Consider the following 17,479-nt stretch of genomic DNA (forward strand, 5'->3'; position numbering starts at 1 on the left):
TATTCAGTTGTCAAGTCATCATCATCATTAATTAACAACTACTGAATAGTCAAAGACTACATGGAATTTGTATCATAACCCAAAATAAAAGGAATAGTTTACTTCTGAAAATAGATTGAGGTTTTGAATTCTATTCTTAACAGAACATACAGACCTTGACATAGGAAGCCCTGGGTTAAATTTTTTGCTAAGATATCTTGGTTCTGTGATTCTCAGGAACTCACAAAACCTTTTAAAAGGCCCAAAGCAACTCACCTTTTGGATGACTTTAAAGTGGCAAAGCAAGTGCTCACAGGTCTAATTTTACCTCCATTCGAAAAAGGGTTAGCTCTGATTCAAAGAGGTTCACTGAGTATTTGAAAAGAGTAAATCAGCAAAAAATAATTCAATAAATACTTGGGATTATTTGGAAGTCTAAAAATTAGTACAATTAGCTTTTTTCTTTTAAATCCATACTTTCTTAGAATTGTTATTAAGTATTAGTTCTAAGGCAGAAAGAGTGGTAAGGGCTAGGCAATTGGAGTTAAATGACTTGCCTACAATCACACACTGAGGAGTGTCTGAGGCCAAATTTGAACCCCAAATCTCTGGTCTGGCACTCTATCCACTGAGCCATTAAGTTGCTCCTATAATTAGTATCAATGTTTGGGTCAAAGGTTTAAGTCAAATCAGCGACATAAGTAGCATCTTATTAAAAACTAAAAATATAATCCAAAATTAAATCCAAGAAGATATTAATAAAATTGAAAAGAAAACCATTGGTCAATCTGACAAAAAAGAAAAAAGAGAACCAAATTACCAAAATAAAAAATGAAAAGGGTGAATTCATCACAAATGAAGATGAAATTAAAGCAATCATTAGGTGCTATCTTGCCAATTACATGCCAATAAATCTGACAATCTAAGTGAAATGGATAATTATTTACAAATAAACAATTGCCCAGATTAACAAAAAATAGGATACTTAAAAAAAAAACCCTATCTTAGAAAAAGAAATTGAACAAACCATTAATAAGCTCCCTAAGAAAAAATTCCCAGGACCAGATGGATTTACAAATGAATTCTAACAAACATGTAGAAAACAATTAATTCCAATACTATATAAACTATTTGGAAAAACAGGCAAAGAAAACCTTTTACAATATAAATATGGTGCTGATACCTAAACCAGGAAGAGAAAAAACAGAGAAAGAAAATTATAGACTAATTTCTCCAGGGAATAGTGATGTAAAAATTTTAAATAAAATACTAACTAGATAGCAGCAATATCCCAAAGATTACTCACTATGACCAGCTGGGATTTATACCAAGAATGCAGAGGTGGCTCAATATTAGGAAAACTATCAGTATAACTGACTACATCAATAACAAAACCAACAGAAATTATATGATTATCAATAGATATAGAAAAAAACTGTGGACAAAATATAATACTCATTTCTATTATAAAGCATAGGAATAAATGGAGCTTTCTTTAAAATGCTAAGTAATATCTATCTAAAAAAATTAGAAGCATTATCTCTAATGGGAATAAGCCAGGAGTCTTCCCAGTAAGATCAGGTGTGAAGAGAGATGCCCATTATCACCACTACTATTCAGTATTGATCTAGAAATGCTAGCTAGGGCATTGAGACAAGAAATAAAATTGAAAGAATTAGAATAGGCAATGAGGAAATAAAACTATCACTCTTTACAGTCAATATGATGGTATACTTAGAGAATCTTAAGACAATCAACTAAAAAAAAGAAAATAAACAACAAGTTCAGCAAAATTGCAAGACATAAAACCCATATAAATCACCAGCATTTCTAAATATAATCAATAAAATCCAAAAGGAAGAGATAGGAGAAATTCTAGTTAAAATAACTTGCAAAAAATATAAAATACTTGGGAGACTATCTGCCAAGACAAACTGAGGAATTGTATGAACAAAATTATAATATTCGTTCCTCCCCAAAGTCAGGTCTAAACAATAGGAGAAATATTGATTGCTCATTGGCAGGCTGAGTCAATATAATAAAAATGACAATTCTACCTAAATTAATTTAACTTACTCAGTGCCACACAAATCTAATTACCAAAAAAACTTATTTAATATAGCTAGAATCAAGAGGAAAAAAAAAAAAAAAGATGGTATAGGTATAACAGAGCTCAAACTATATTACAAAGTGGTAATCATCAAAACAATATGTTACTGGCTAAGAAATAGAGTGGTGGATCAGTGGACTAGATTAAGTAAGCAATACACAGTAGTAAATGACCACAATAATCTGGCAGATCTTTTCTTAGTGGTAAAAAATTGGAAACTAAGGAGTGCCCTTCTACTAGAGAATGGCTAAACACATTTTGGTACATGAATGTAATGGAGGGGCAGCTGGGTAGCTCAGTGGATTGAGAGGCCTAGAGATGGGAGGTCGTAGGTTCAAATCCAGCCTCAGACACTTCCCAGCTGTGTGACCCTGGGCAGGTCACTTGACCCCCATTGCCTAACCCTTACCACTCTTCCACCTAGGAGCCAATACACAGAAGTTAAGGGTTAAAAAAAAAAAAAAAAAAAGAAAAAAAAAATACTTGCATGAATGTAATGGAATATCATTGTGTCATAAGAAGTGATGAAATTGACAACTTTAGATAAAACATTTTATAAACTAAGAGTAAAATGAACAGAACTTGGAGAAAAAATGTATACAATGATAACATTACAAAATAAAACAACTCTAAAAGACTTTAGAACTTTGATCAACACAATAATAAGCGAAGAGACCAAAAGAATGAAACAAGCTATTCACCTCTTGACAGAGGTAATGGTAGCTTAAAATGCAAAAAAAAGACATTTTTCTGATCTGGCTAATGTGGACATTTGTTTTGCCAGAATTGAAGGCTTTAGGAATTTGTTGTAGAGGGTAAGGGGAGTTATTTTTTTTCTGGGAGGTGAGAGAGAAATCTAGAAAGGTAAGGTGAATTTTTAAAAATACTTAATTGAAACAATTAAAAATAAAAAATAAGTTAGGTAGGAAAAGGAAAGGTAAGAGCAGAGGAGGAGGAAAAACATGGAGAAAAATATATGAAAGGTCTCTTCGATGCTAATTCAGTTGAATTCAATCTTTTAAACACTTACCAACTACTGAGCTGCCAGCCTCTCCATTAAACTATACTGTTTCCTTAATTTTTACATTACATCAGGGGTCTTTAACCTTTTCTGTGTGATGGCCCTTGTGGTAGTTTGGGGCAGACTTCTTCTCAGAATCATGTTATTAAGTGCATAAAATAACATATGTAAGATTACAAAGGAAACCCATTCTATTGAAATAAAGTAGCAAGATATTTTTTTAAAAGATCACTGAGCTCCGAACCTCTGTCTTATAGGTTCTTTCAATGCAGAATAATAATCAATATAGTTTCAACTCCCTTATTTCAGAGATGAGAAAGCTGAAGCCTAGACAAAGGCTAAATCAGCAGCTGGTCAATGACAAAGTAAGGAAAAAAGCTCAAACCTCTAGATCCCATGCCCATTACTCCTTTCCATTACCCAATGCCTCCCAGCATGGCCAGAAATTAACCAGTCCAGATGGGGTATGGGGAATTCCTTCTAGTAGTGAGAATGCAAACAGTCCATGCCTTCTATCTTGAATGATTCTTATCAATAACCTTTGAGACACACTCAATAAAAAATCCAGAGAATGAACTAAAGGTCTTCCTTTCAAAATTATTTGACAAATATCAGAATAGCATTCAGTTCTCCATCTGTCTTCACTTACTTGTCATAAAGGAACTGTGCCAAGTCCACAAGCATTTCTTAAATGTTTAACCATGTGTCAGGAATTGTGCCACCTCAAGTTCCACTCTCTGCAATGTCCCGGTTTTTTTTCTTTCATCTGATCTACCTCCTCTTCATTCTCTAGTATGTTCATGCTTTCCTATATTCCCAATTCTTTAGCTTTGTTCCAGACTCCCTTTTACCCTTACTGTCATCCTTATGTCACCTTCTACCCTTTATTCTCTTATCCTTCTGCCCTTCAAGTCTGCCCACATTCACCCTAACATGAATCTTGAGCTGTAAATACCACAAGGGGAAATCCCACCACTGTGCCAATTGGGTTCAATATGAATTTTTTATTATTATTATTTTTTATTTTAAACCCTTAACTTCTGTGTATTGACTTATAGGTGGAAGAGTGGTAAGGGTAGGCAATGGGGGTCAAGTGACTTGCCCAGGGTCACACAGCTGGGAAGTGTCTGAGGCCGGATTTGAACCTAGGACCTCCTGTCTCTAGGCCTGGCTCTCAATCCACTGAGCTACCCAGCTGTCCCCTCAATATGAATTTACTATCTAATCTCACCTGAGCCCTCACTGCTGCATGGAATCCTTTTATTCTTCTTTGAGTCTCCATCCCAGTCTGAAGCAGCTATTCCAAACCTAATCTCCTCCAACCTCACAGAGGCCCTGACTCCTACTTTACAGAAAAAAATTAGGGACACCTTTTGTGGGCTTCTTCATCGTCCCTATTCCAAACCCTAAAACTTCTATACTTTCTATAGACCCTCTCTACCCATCTGAGGAAATAGTGGCCTTCTAGCCCATGCAAGGCCTAACAAACTATCCTCTTCCAGTAGTTTCCCATCTGTTACTTCCATCTGTAACTCTAGACTCACCCAGCTCCCATTCTAGTTTAGACCATTATGATCTCTCCCCCAGACTATAGAAAGAGATTCCTAATTAGTCCTCCTATTTCCAGCCTCTTCCCCTCTTAACATCTGCTACAGAGGGCAAAAGAAGTAACCTGAAGCATAAATCTGACATTAGTTCAGTTACCATTTGCCCTGATTCTTCCAGTTTGGGTTCCTCCTTCCTTAATTTTCCTTGTACCATACTGATATGGGGGAAGTTAGCCCTCTATCCCCACCCCCAGGAGAATCTAACTTAAGCTCCTAAGGGTAGGGACTGCTTCAATTTGGTCTCAGCACCCCTCAAAGTCAAGAACAACACTCTGCAAATAAGTAGGTGCTTAGGAAACATTTGTTGAATTCAGTTGTATCCTGTCCCTACTGTCAAACATAGCCACTTCTTACTCACTATAAATCATGGGTAATACATCTTGGCTGTTTATATCCCCTAAATGTTCTACTCTTCCCCAACCCTCTCTTTTAGTCCCCGGCCTTTTTATTCTTCTTCTGAGGTCCTCATAGTGCTCCATTTCAAGAAAACAGTCCTGTCATGATGCTCAAGCTGAAAAGGTAGGCTTTGTCAGCAGGGTGCAACATGGATCATGCCTGTCTCCCTAATACTCAGTTCTGTGCCCACATCTTTGTTCCTCCAAGATAACTGAGGACTTCAATGGGCTGCTTATACAATTTCAACCTAGGGGCAGTAGTCATTGCTAACAAGTGCTAAGACAAAAAAGAGAAATGGCACTTTTCTCCCTAATGTCCTTATAGGGACACAGGGATTTGGCCCACACAAAATTCTTCTGTAACCCGGACCTCCAAAATACATAGCCATAGGACACTTCCCACTGTATGGCAGTAGATGAAGACCTCCTTGTTGGGCCAAATAGCCCAAAGTAAGGAGCTTGGGAAAGGTTTGGGCCTCTTTAGTTCAAAGAGACCATGTGCTTGCACCAGGGAAGGTGATATCTAATGGGAATGAAAGAGCAGAGGCTCCTTCTCTTGCTCCTTTAACAGCAGACACCAGGTGGGGGAGGGGTAGCCCTGGCTTTGCTCTCTCCTCCACAATGTAGGATGTTAGCCCAGATGACCCCAGTAGCCCACAGCAGACAGACCTTTTCCTGAAAACTATTGGCTGCCAGGTTGTAGATCTCGACTGTGCCATCCACTCGGGAGACAGCCAGTCTGTTGGATTGGTGATTATATGCCACACATCGGATTCCCACGGGGACATAGTTGAAGAAACGAACTCGATGAACCTTAAATTCACCCATTCCTGTGGACAGAAATAAAACTCATTATTAAGCACTTACTTCATGGAGGGAACAAAGGCAGCCTTTATTCCATTAATAATGCCTCCTAACATTGGGGGAAGGAGTTTTTATTTCTGAAAATTTAACTAGCAATAATATTCTGTCCTATGTAACTCAGAGCTCCTTAGAGCAAAGACAGTCCTCTACCTTTCCTTCATGCTTAGTATAGTATTTGAGACATGGGAGGTACTGGGTCTGAAGGACTAACAAAACAGGAGTCAAAGGAAAAATCAGAACCACATTCATTCAGCAAGTAATTATAAGTACCTATTGTGTGCCAGGGGCTGTGCCATGTACCAAGGAGAAAGACAAAAAGTAGCTTACATTAAACTAGGAGAAGAGAAGGAGGAGACCAATGTGCAACATGAATGCAGAAAAATAATATATCAAACTTACCAAGTGAATACAAAGTAGCCTGGGGAGTGGGGGGTGGGGAAAATGAGGATAGACCTCCTGTAGGAAATCAGGGGTTCCACTAATTGAAGGCGAGGATACAGAGAATTCCAGATTTGTGCTCAATTTAAAGATAAAGAAACAAAGGGTCAGAGGTTAAATGACTGGCCCAGAGTGGAACAGCTAGCAAGGTAGAATTGTTCTGCTCCTGAGGTTGTTAGGCTGTTCATCAATGGTAGGAAGATACCAGAGACCAAACAATAAAAAGCAAATTCTCAGAAGTCTGAATCCCCAAATTTGAATCCTACCCCTGACATTCTTGAGTTTGTCACCAGAGGTAAAATCACTTTAAGTCCTCTGAGCTTCAATATCCTCATCTGAAAATAAGGATAATGATACTTGCAGGACTTTGCTAACAGGGTTCTTGTGAAGAAAGCACTCTGTAAACCTTAAAACAGTGTAAACCTAAGTTATCACTCGCGAAGGATTTTAGAAAATAGCCAAGGAAAGAGAAGTCCTAAGTAGGAATATCCAGCCCAATGTAGTGACTTTTTGTTATAGCTCAGGAGTTGGGAGCTGCCTAGGAGAGGTACAAAAGACACTTCAAATTCTATTTCCACAAACGTTTATTAATGCCTCCTAGTAGGCACAGGGCTCCACAATGACAGATGAGAAGACAATCTTATATTCTTATAGAATTCAGCAAGGGCTCACCCGCTCTTCTTGCCAATTCAACACATTTTCAGCAAAATGCAACAATGTACTAAAGAGATGCATATTTAAGTGCCGGGCACTGGGACATGGAGATAGAAAGATGGAAAATGGCATTAGTTCACTGATTAAGTTGGTCACTATACCTTTCAGCTCTAAATTCAAGGATCCATCTCATTCTTGACTTAGTCTACTAAGGGGTAAGGACGATGGTATAAATGGGGAAAAAACGATGGATTCAAAGACCTCTGACTTTAGGTGAGACCACTCAGTCGCTTCTCAGAACCTCCGTTTACCCATTTGTCATATGAAAGGGGATACTAAAATCATGCCTTGTATCCTCTGACAGGTACACAAATCCGTCCATAATTCACAAGCAACCAGGTGACTGATTGGATGAAGTCTGGGACTGGGAGTCAGAAGTCCTGAGTTGGAATTCAATCTCAGGAGCTTCTTGGCCTTGATGGTGGATAAGTCAGTTTGCCTGTCTGTAGAATGGGGGTAATAACGGCGCGCGCACGCGCACACACACCACACAAACACTACTGCTTTTACAACTCTGAATTTCCCACTTAAATAATGGGCAGCACCGGCTCTTATTGTACATCAGCCAACACTTAGTAAGCGCCTGCTGTATGCATGCCGGGCTCTGGGAACGAAAAGACCCTCTAGCCGCCCCCCGACAATTTAGAGGGGGTGTCTCTCAGAGCCGGCTACCACGCGGGGTGGAGATCCTTCTCCCCCAAAAGGAGGCAGGGGTAGTTCCCTCTCCCAATCCATCCCCTCAGACACTGGCACTTACCTCCGCCGGTCTCCGGGCTCCGGCCTCCAGCCCAGCGTCTCGGACGACTAGCGCTCCCCTCCCCACCCGGCCTCGACCTCGCACCACGTGCGCGCGCTTTGACCCCGGAAGTAGTCGTCAGCCCCACGGAGCCGGAAGTGCGCAGACAGTGTTAGCGGCGGCGGACGGCGGCGGCGGGAGGTTCGGTTGTCGCCCGTTGGCCGCGAGGCGCCGCGTTCGGCGGCCGCCATTGCAGGTCAGGCCCCGGGCGGGAGTGCGGGAGGGGGAGCGGAAGGGGCCCGGGAGGCGAGGGCCGGGAATCGGCGGGAGGGCGAGAAGGAGGGAGCTGACGGCCCAGGGAGGAAGGACGGCGCGGGAAGAAGAATGGCGGGCTCGGGGAGGGCGGCGGGAGGGGTTGGGCCTGAGAGGAGGGAGCGGGAGCGAGCGCGGGCGGTCGGGCGGGGGAGGGAGAAGGGAGCGAGAGCGAGCGCGGGCGGGCGGCCGGAGGCGAGATAGCGGAGCCGGAGTTGGGGCGGGAGTGGAGTAGGGCGGACTCCAGTCCTTGGGAGCGAGAAGGGGATCGGAGGCGGTAGCACGCGGGGCCGGGCATTTGTGGGCCGAGGCAGGCGCATGGAGGGGACCGAGGCCGCGGCAGAGGCAAAGGTTGGCCCGGGGGCTGACGCTGGGCGGGCGAGAGAGCGGCACGTGGGTCGGGGGAAGATGAGTATGTGGGGGCAGGGGCGGACTGGAGTGGAAGCCCGGCGGTGTGGTCGAGGAGGAGGAAGGAATATGGTAGGGACTGGGAACCTGGATGGAGAAGGGATCCAGGAAGTGGAAGGGGACCATTTGGAGGGATCCCAGGAAGAGGAAGAAGAGAGGGAGGAGAGTGGACTCAGGAAGTGGAGGGAAAGGGAGGAGACGGGGGCGGAGACGGGGGCGGGGGAGCAGCGGGCTGGTGGAGCGGGAACCTCTAGGTTAGAGTGGGGTGCGGGGCCGGGATCCAATATGGAGGGGGAGGGGTGGAGAGAAGGTAGGCCAGAGAGGGTGGACCCTAGGAGGGTGAATAGGGACTCGTTAGAGAAGAAATCCTTCTCCGAGGAGACTTAAGGGTTGGGGAGTAATGCAGGAAAGGAACCTTGAGAGAGGAAAAGAGGGCCAAGGACTCAGGGTTTGTCTGAGTAGTAGAGGATTTGGACAAATGCTGGAGTAAACTCAGATCGACAGAAGCAAGTTTGCCAGCAAGCATCTATCTGCAAATGCCAGTAGTTGATCGAGTGGAGGAGCGGGATCCTAAATATCCCTGAAGTGTGCTGTGAAAGTAACACGTGTATACATAGTTTCCATACACATTTTTGAAACCATCCCTCCCTGATGAAAAGTTCAGAAACATTCAGTTCTACATGCACATCACAGCCCTTAATGGGGGGAGGGGGGACAGGGTCTGTCCATCCATACAAGAAGCATGGCTAGAACTCCCATATAAGCCTGTCAGTAGACAGGATGCCTTTTGATCCTCAGGCAGCCTGGTTCCAGTCACCATACCATGAAAACACTTAATAAAAATATTTCATCTCCTTTTCATCTGTATTTTTAAAATCACATTAATTGTTCGTTTTTGGAGGAAAACACAGAAAATTTCACATTCAGAATAGAAATTGTCCATCCCACCCTTATTTTGTGAAGCAAACTGGTGGTAAACCAATTTTCTTTTGCTCCTGTCACTTCTTAGGGGCCATCTAATCTCTAACCCCTTCATTTTACTACTGAGGAAGCTGAGACACATCCCACCTACCCCCAAATTAAGTAACTTTTACAAGGTTACGTGGGTAGGAAGATGAAAAGGTGGGATTAAAGCCTAAACCCTCTGACTAAATCCAGCACTCTTCCGTCCATTTGTATCATGTTCGGAAGCTACTTTGAACATGGTACCCATTAAAATGAAATAATTGTAAAGCTGTCAGCAAAGTGCCTTGCATATAGTAAGCACTAATTGTTAGCTATTCTTATTTTAAGGAAATTTCTAGAGTAGTACAGAAAGCTATTAAGACTAATTTAACCTGGTTAAATGTTAATTCTTTCCATACTATAAAACTGGCACTAGATACATTCTCAGCCAAGGTTTTGTATCATGAACTTTGTAGGGAATGTTTTGGGAAGAGTTAAAAAAATTAACTTTTAAAAATTAAATAATTGAGATTTAAAGCTGGTATTAAGAAAAGGGAAGCCTAAAATCACAGTGAATTGAAGGATCATTTGAATGAGTGAAATATCTACAAACTTTCTTTTTTTAATTTTTGGCTTTTGACAGTTACATAAAACCATTGACTAGGAGTTAAGTAGTTCTTCAGGCTTTATGGATAGTACCTTTTTCTCCAGAGAATTCTTATTAAGTAAGTATATAATAATCTTTTTGACATGAGCTTCATTTTATTTTTTAGTACTCATCGTCAAAATTAGAGGTCTGAAGTTTAGTGAGACTAAGTTACTTGCCTAAAATTAAAGGTAACCAATAAACCAGTCTCATTCATTATTTAAGTCTTATCTTGTCCTAAGAAAGAAAAGCATGTATTTTAGATTGAAAGTTTCAGTCTTTGGGAATATGCTAGTGTGAAACCAGTTTCTAGGATAGCCCCTTTCCTAAAGATTTTTTTAATGAAATATGCAGTTTTTCAGGATCTAAAGTACCAAGAAGGGTTCAGTATTTTAGCAGTTAGGAACTACAGCTAGGTCCTGATTAGTGTAAAGAATGAATCTCCTAAAGTGATAGCATATATTCAAATTCACAGTATTTGAAATTATTATGTAAAATATTGTGTAGGATTTTTTCCTCAGCCAACTGAAATCCTTGTGAAAATTGGTTAATCCTAATTGGAAATTAATTCCTCACAGTCACATTCTTGCAAACTTTTTTGTTCCTTTCCCACAACATAGTATCTTGTCTTCCCTGCAGTGCCTTAGGTGCTCAATCAGTAGTTTATGAATGAATATCATTAGGATAAAGTTGTTTATAAAGCATATTGATATTTAAATATTAGAAGTAAAGTTACAGAGAAATAAAAAAGTATCATTTTCTTCAAAGTATAAATCCAATCATTAACCTTACCCAATACTCCCCAAACCTTTTTTCCTTTTTAAAACGGCAGTTTTTCCAACTACCTCTTGTTATTCAATACACTTTCATCTCACCAGAGCTGGATTACTTTTGTGGATTTGAATATTTTTCTTGAAGGCTCAAGGTCTAAAATTAAGTCATAGTCTTATAAAAATTTAATTATCTAGGGCAGCTCAGTGGTTCAGTGGATAGAGTCAGGCCTGAAACTTGGGAGGACCTGGCCTCAAACACTTCCTATCTCTGTGACCCTGGGCAAGTCATGTAACCTCAATTGCCTAGCTTTTGCTCTTCTGTCTTAGAGTTCTTAAGATAGAAAGTAGGTTTTAAACAAAAGCAAATTGAATTGCCACTTCTAAATGACATTAGATTAGTGCTTCCTAGTTGACTTGTAGGAAAAAACTGAAGTGAATTTGAGGACCATTTCCATTGACCTGCTTTTAATTCATTTTCCGTAACAATGGATCTATATAGTTTGTAATTCAAAATCTACCTTTGAAATGTTGTTACCTCAGAGTATTATCAAATTTTTATCAAAGGCTTGGCTCAGGTATTTTCCCAGATTGTATAATGCTTGAATTATAAGTAGTTTGGGGCTTAGAAGTCTTTTTGTCATAGTTTTCATTGTGAATGCTTTTTGTTTTAACAAGATTTGGTCTAATTTCTGTGCCTTTTTTAGCAAAAAAAAAATGCCTTAATATCACATTCCCTTTAAACTCACTTTCTAGAGAGGCATAGATTGGAACCCTTTAAGCCCTAATCTTTTGGCCTACCCAAACTAAAAAATAAAGGCACCTGAAGTAGCAGTAATAGACATCAAGAAGCAAGAAAGGATAGATAGCATACAATTTTATGATAAGAGATTTCTGTATTCTGAGGCAGAGTCAAGATATTTCTTTGCCAGTTAACTGTAAACTTATATGGCCTATTATTCTGGGGAATAGACCATATGCCCGAAATATTCCCAAATCAGGTTTTTGTTATTCAGTAGCTTCTGATCTTTTCTAGAATAACACCTGACAGATGCTTAAATACCCAAGCTGAGTGTAAGCTTTTAATAGTATTAATTTTACACAGGAGCATGTGCTAAGAAGATATGTGTGTTTCAGACATCTTGTGACAGTGGGACAGAGAATGGGGACTTTGAGGTTTATGCCCAGATGCACCCATCTCTCGGTACCTCTTAATATTTTAGGTCATGAGGTAATAAGGGCTAAACCTGGCTATGGTCTTGGAGAGAAAAATTAAAATGTAATTGGGAAAATAACACTATTATAATCTATTTGTATAACCCTGGGCAAATCATTAAATCTTTGTGAACCTCAAGTTCTTCTGTACAAGGAAAAGATTAATTTGGATCATCAAAATGCTCTTTTCTGGACCCAAATCCCATGATTCCTTTTGCTTTCGGATACAAATATAATGTGTGAAATTAGCCTTTCAGAACAGATGTCTGAATTATTTCTGTGTTCTAGTCTCAGTTTATGCTTGCTAGCCAATAGTTTGAAGTTCTTGTCTCCTTTCCACCCCATTCCATTTAGTGACTACTGAGGAAATCCACATCTCCCCTAAAAAGCAATTGTTATAAATTATTCTTGGGTTGCTATTCTTTGCCAGGAAGCTGGTAGGAGGATAAGACATTATATATCTTATTCATAATCTTCTTAAATATGCACATTTGCCTTTGGGGCTGATTTTTGTTCCATTAGGACCCCATTGATTCCTTAATTAGAAACCAACCCCTTTCTCATTGATTTTCTAACATTACTGGTGACCATATCTTCTGAGCCCAAAATCTAGTCTTGTAGTATAAAGACTTTTTTTTTATCATTGTCAAGCAATTGACTTTGAAATCAGTACATGCCCCAAATCTGAGACATATAGCTACCTTATTTGGCCACAAAGAGCAAAATGTTAGATGCTGCTTTTTGAGTTGAAAAAGCTTAGTAGAATGTTAAGACAAACAGTACTTTTTGCTTCACCTCCTGAGTACTCTGCTGCTTCTCTAGCCATCTTTCTTAGACTATGACATACTCATCTAGGTAGAAAAATCACATCCTCAGTCATAAGGTTTTTAGCCACTAGGGGGCGAAGTGGATAGAATGCTAGTCTAAAGCCATTTAACTTCAGATTAAAATTAATTTTCTCATTTGTAAAATGGAGATAATAGAACCTACCACTCAGGTTTGTTGTGAGGATCAAATAACATAGTATTTGTAAAGCTCTTTGCAAACATAGCAAGTGCTATATAGATGCCAGCTATTAACTACCTCTTCTAAGTCTAGACCCAAAAACTTTAGACCCGACTCCCCACCTCTGGTTTTTAACTTTTAGTCTTTCCAGCTTTTTAGTCTGCTTTTAATTTGTAACTAAATTTTTCCTATTTCCACAATTCTAAGTGTTACAATTCTTTTTAATTTATAGAAGTGGAGTTTTTCTGTGGAAATAGCGAATTGCTTTTCAAACCCAGAAATCTTTTTTTTCTTTTTAGGACTTTTACTGATACCTTCATGTCTGATTAGCTGCCTTGTAGCTTCTTGGGTTGGATTACATCTTATTCCCCAGAAACTCTAGTTTTAAGTTCCAATCAGATTCTCTAATGTGGTAGAATAAAGAAAGACTGGAATTAGAGAGCCGGGTTTTAATTTGAACACTTAAAATTTAAAAAATGTAACCTCTTAATCTAAATTTTCTAATATGTTAAATGAGGACAATGCTTACATGGTCTATCTACAGGATTTTTAGAAACCATGCAGCATTATATTCTTGTTATTTTTTCCCATTGTACTTTTGCCTGGCTCTTATTTGTGTTCAGTATCTTGCCATTAATAATTCCTTTGCATGGTCCTTTTTTTCTCTTGATGTTTTTAACTTAGAAGTATAGTGAAATTTTATGAATACTTAAGTTTTGTGTACTTTCTCATGAGTTTTGTAAACATGTTTTAAGGTCTTAGAAGTTCATACTTTAAAGTGTTGTGGTTTTTTGTGGGGTTTTTTTGTTGTTTTTTAATCTCCAAAGAAACAAGCCTAGTAAGGTAAATAAATCCTCCGTGTGTTATTATCAGGACATCCATTTCAAAAAAATGTAATTTAGTCTTAATCTCACTTAACCTTCCTCTTGAACAGTACTTGAATTTGCCACAAGATGACACTATTGTATAAGACAAATCTCAGTACAGTCTATATGGTTTTTCCCTTGTCTGGGATACAATATGTACTTTAGATGGAATGAATACCTAAAACATTTGCCAGAATGTTTAGAATGAGGTTATGGGCATTTTCTTGTCATAGCTTTTGTTGGAGATATTTTGTTTTTTAAAATAATCCATGGGTGGGAGCAGCTGGGTAGCTCAGTGGATTAAGCCAGACCTAGAGACCAGAGGTCATAGGGTGCAAATCTGACCTCAGACAGTTACTAGCTATGTGGCCCTAGGGAAGTCACTTAACCCCAATTGTCTAGCTCTTAGGCAGTATTGATTCTAAGACTGAAGGTACGGGTGGGTGTATGTGTTTGGGAAAGAATTAATGGAGCTTATATCATATCCCCTGAAAAAAGCTATCTCAAAGTTGTTATTTAAAAAAAAATTCTTCCTGTTTAGCAAAGAAGAAACCATTGAGCTGACCTTATATAATTGTTTTTCCTTTCTCTTCTTAGCTTGTCTTCAGTTTGCTTTTCTAATCGAAAAAGCTGATGGTGCAAATTGTCGTTTCCAGGTGAGTGAATACATCTTGGTACCTTTTTTTCATTGTAGGGTGAATAGTTGGGGTTGGATAGGTTTGATGTTTTTCTGAAAGAGCTAAGATCCCAGAGTGCATCTGTGCAGATCCTTGCATTTCAACCTTTAGTTCAGTGCCTAACACTACCCACTTTCCAATAAACTTGATCAAAATGAATGGCTGAGCCTTTTATGGGTGGTATACTGCCCATCCTTCACCCCTCAAAAATATTGTAACCACCAGCCCTTTGCTTGCAGTGCTGGGGCTGGAGGCTTGGCAGAATGGGTGCTGATGGAGCTACAGGGGGAGATCGAGGCTCGCTACAGCACTGGATTAGCTGGAAACCTCCTGGGAGACCTACATTACACCACCGAGGTGAGGGGGCTTTCCTTACCTGCCTAACGCCTCAGAAAACAAGCCACAGTAAGGTGGCCCTCCCAGAACCCGGAGTGGGGACTGCCCTAAGGTTTGTTATGTGAGGTCTGACTAATGTCCTCAGGAATCCAGTCATGCTCCTCCCCTACCTCTGAAACATCAGAGAAGTTTTACTTTGGGGTAACTGGAGAGGTTGTATTTCTAAAGATGGAAATTGTATTTTTCTTGGTGACTGGGAAATGCACAGGGGGAGGGTTAGCAAATCTCAGTCATGATGCAGTGAGAAATGCCACGGAGTAAGGTGAAAGACCTGAACAGATTGATGGGGATGCCTGAGAGTTTTATATTGCTCTGAGCCTCAGGTATCTTGTTTTTGTTTTTGTTTTCCTTAAAGGGAATTCCTGTGCTGATTGTGGGGCATCATATCCTTTATGGGAAAATTATCCGTTTGGAGAAGCCATTTGCTGTCCTGGTAAAAAGTGGTTCTGGGGAACAGGAATGTGATGAAAGTGGCAGACAGACAGGAACTCGGTACCTAGTGAAAGCACTAATAAAGAACAAGATTCTCTTCAAAACTCGCCCAAAACCCATTATCACCAACGTTCCCAAGAAAGTATGAAAGAACCAAGGATTTTTTCTAGAGAGCGGCCAACTCCTTGGACTCGTGCCCCATTCCCACCCCGAGGACGGATAGACGGTACTCTTGGTTCACCAATGGCTCCTGTTTTGAATGCAGGCAACACAATGGGGGTAAACCCTGATCCTTTTCTAATAGCCAGTGTTCTTGGTGGAAATCTGACTCGGTTCCCAACTGGCCCCCTTGCCAGAAATCCAGCTCCTTTTCCAAAGCCATCTGGCTCATTGGCCTCATGTCCGCCTTCCTTCCCAGCTGGTGCCCGTGACTCAAACATGGTTCCTTTTCCAAGGGGGATGAATCCGCCGAGCGCAAACTCAGTTCCTTTCCCAAGGTCAGGTGGCCCACTTGGCTCAGGTCTAAATCCTAGAGCAGGTATTGGCACTGGAACTGGTCCTATGTCTAACCCTAGACCAAGTGGGCTCACCAACACAGGTCCTATGCCTAATCCTAGGCCAGGTGGGCTCCCCAATGCAGGCCCTATGTCTAACCCTAGGGCAAGTGGTCTTTTGGGTGCAGGTCTTGATCCCAGAGCAGGTGGTCTGGGCTCAGGTCCTGGTCCTGACCTGAGGACAGCAGGTTCACTAGGCACAGGTCTTGGCCCAAACCTAAGGACTGGTGGCATTATGGGCACAGGCTCTGGTCCTGACCCTAGAGGAAGTGGGTTCTTGAATAATACTGGCCCTGGTCCCAATTCTAGAATGGGTGGCCTGGGTGCAGGCGGCCTGGGAACAGGTGGCCTGGGCATGAGTGGTCTGGGAGCAGGCAGTGTTGGCGCAGGCGGTATTGGCACAGGCGGTCTGGGCTCAGGCGGCTTGGGCGCAGGTGGCCTTGGAGCAGGTGGCCTGGGTGCAGGTGGCCTTGGAGCGGGTGGCCTGGGTGCAGGACCAGGTCTCAACCTAAGGACCAGTGGTCTCTCAAACACAGGGCATGTCCCTGATCCCAGGGCAAGTGGATTTCTGGGCACAGGCCTTGGTCCTAACTCTAGAGTTGGTGGCCTAGGTGCTGGTACAGGTCCTGGTCTTGGTCCTAACCCAAGAGCCGGTGTCCCAGGACCAGGCCCTGGTCTTAACCCAAGAGTAGGCCTGGGAACAGGCCAGGGCCCTAATTTGGATCCCAGGGCAAGTGCTCTCTTGGGATCAGGGGCTGGTCCCAATTTGCGAGCTGCTGGTCTCATGGGCACAGGATCTGGGCTTGATTTGAGAACATCTGGATCTCTAGGTATGGATCTTGCTCCCATTTTAAGAGCAGCTGGCCTTCTTGGAGCAAATTCAGCCCCTTTCTCACAATCATCTGGAAATATGGGTCCAAATCCATCTTCCATTACAAGAGCAACAGGCCCTATAGGCCCCAACCCAGGTCCTGGCTCTAGAATAGTTGGCCTTCCAGGTCCAAATTCCTCTCCTATGCCAAGGGCTACTGGTCCCTTAGGTCCTAATTCAGCTCCTTTCTCAAGGCCAACTGGTCCCATAGGTGTAAACTCTGCTCCCTTTCCAAGGGGGACAAATCCTGCAGGCTTGAACCCAGCTACGTTTTCCCAGGCCACCAGCTCACTCAATTCAAACCCACCTACCTTTCCACGTTCTACTGGTCTTCAGGCTACCAGTACAGCAATTTTTCCAAGGTCATCTGGCCCCTTGGGCCCAAACTCAGCTAACTTCCCAAGATCAGTTGGACTGCAAGGCCCAAGTCCAGCTACTTTCCCAAGATCCACTGGCCCACTAGGTCCTAGTCAAGTCCCATTCCCCAGGTCTGCTGCTGGTTCGCTAGGTCCCACACC

General features: G+C 41.5%; 2 protein-coding genes across 2 annotated transcripts in view; one reads left to right on the plus strand and one right to left on the minus strand.

Annotated features, from left to right (window-relative positions):
* The window catches only part of UTP4 (UTP4 small subunit processome component), a 30,301-nt gene extending 22,369 nt beyond the window's left edge, over positions 1-7,932 (minus strand). The window contains exons 1-2 of the mRNA XM_044660512.1: positions 7,886-7,932; positions 5,782-5,942 (exon numbers count right to left, since the gene is read on the minus strand). Of these exons, the coding sequence (XP_044516447.1) occupies positions 5,782-5,940 (159 nt within the window). The 5' untranslated portion in view covers positions 5,941-5,942; positions 7,886-7,932. The remainder of the gene's footprint in view (positions 1-5,781; positions 5,943-7,885) is intronic.
* Positions 7,933-8,041: 109 nt separating this feature from the next.
* Positions 8,042-15,776, plus strand: CHTF8 (chromosome transmission fidelity factor 8). Its single transcript, XM_044660513.1, has 4 exons — positions 8,042-8,120; positions 14,629-14,687; positions 14,948-15,065; positions 15,460-15,776. The coding sequence occupies exons 2-4, from the start codon at positions 14,665-14,667 to the stop codon at positions 15,682-15,684; spliced, it is 366 nt and encodes a 121-aa protein (XP_044516448.1). The 5' UTR covers positions 8,042-8,120; positions 14,629-14,664; the 3' UTR covers positions 15,685-15,776.
* The last annotated feature ends 1,703 nt before the right edge of the window (positions 15,777-17,479 follow it).

Source organism: Gracilinanus agilis, chromosome 2, assembly GCF_016433145.1.
Source record: "Gracilinanus agilis isolate LMUSP501 chromosome 2, AgileGrace, whole genome shotgun sequence".
Taxonomy (NCBI): Eukaryota; Metazoa; Chordata; class Mammalia; order Didelphimorphia; family Didelphidae; genus Gracilinanus; species Gracilinanus agilis.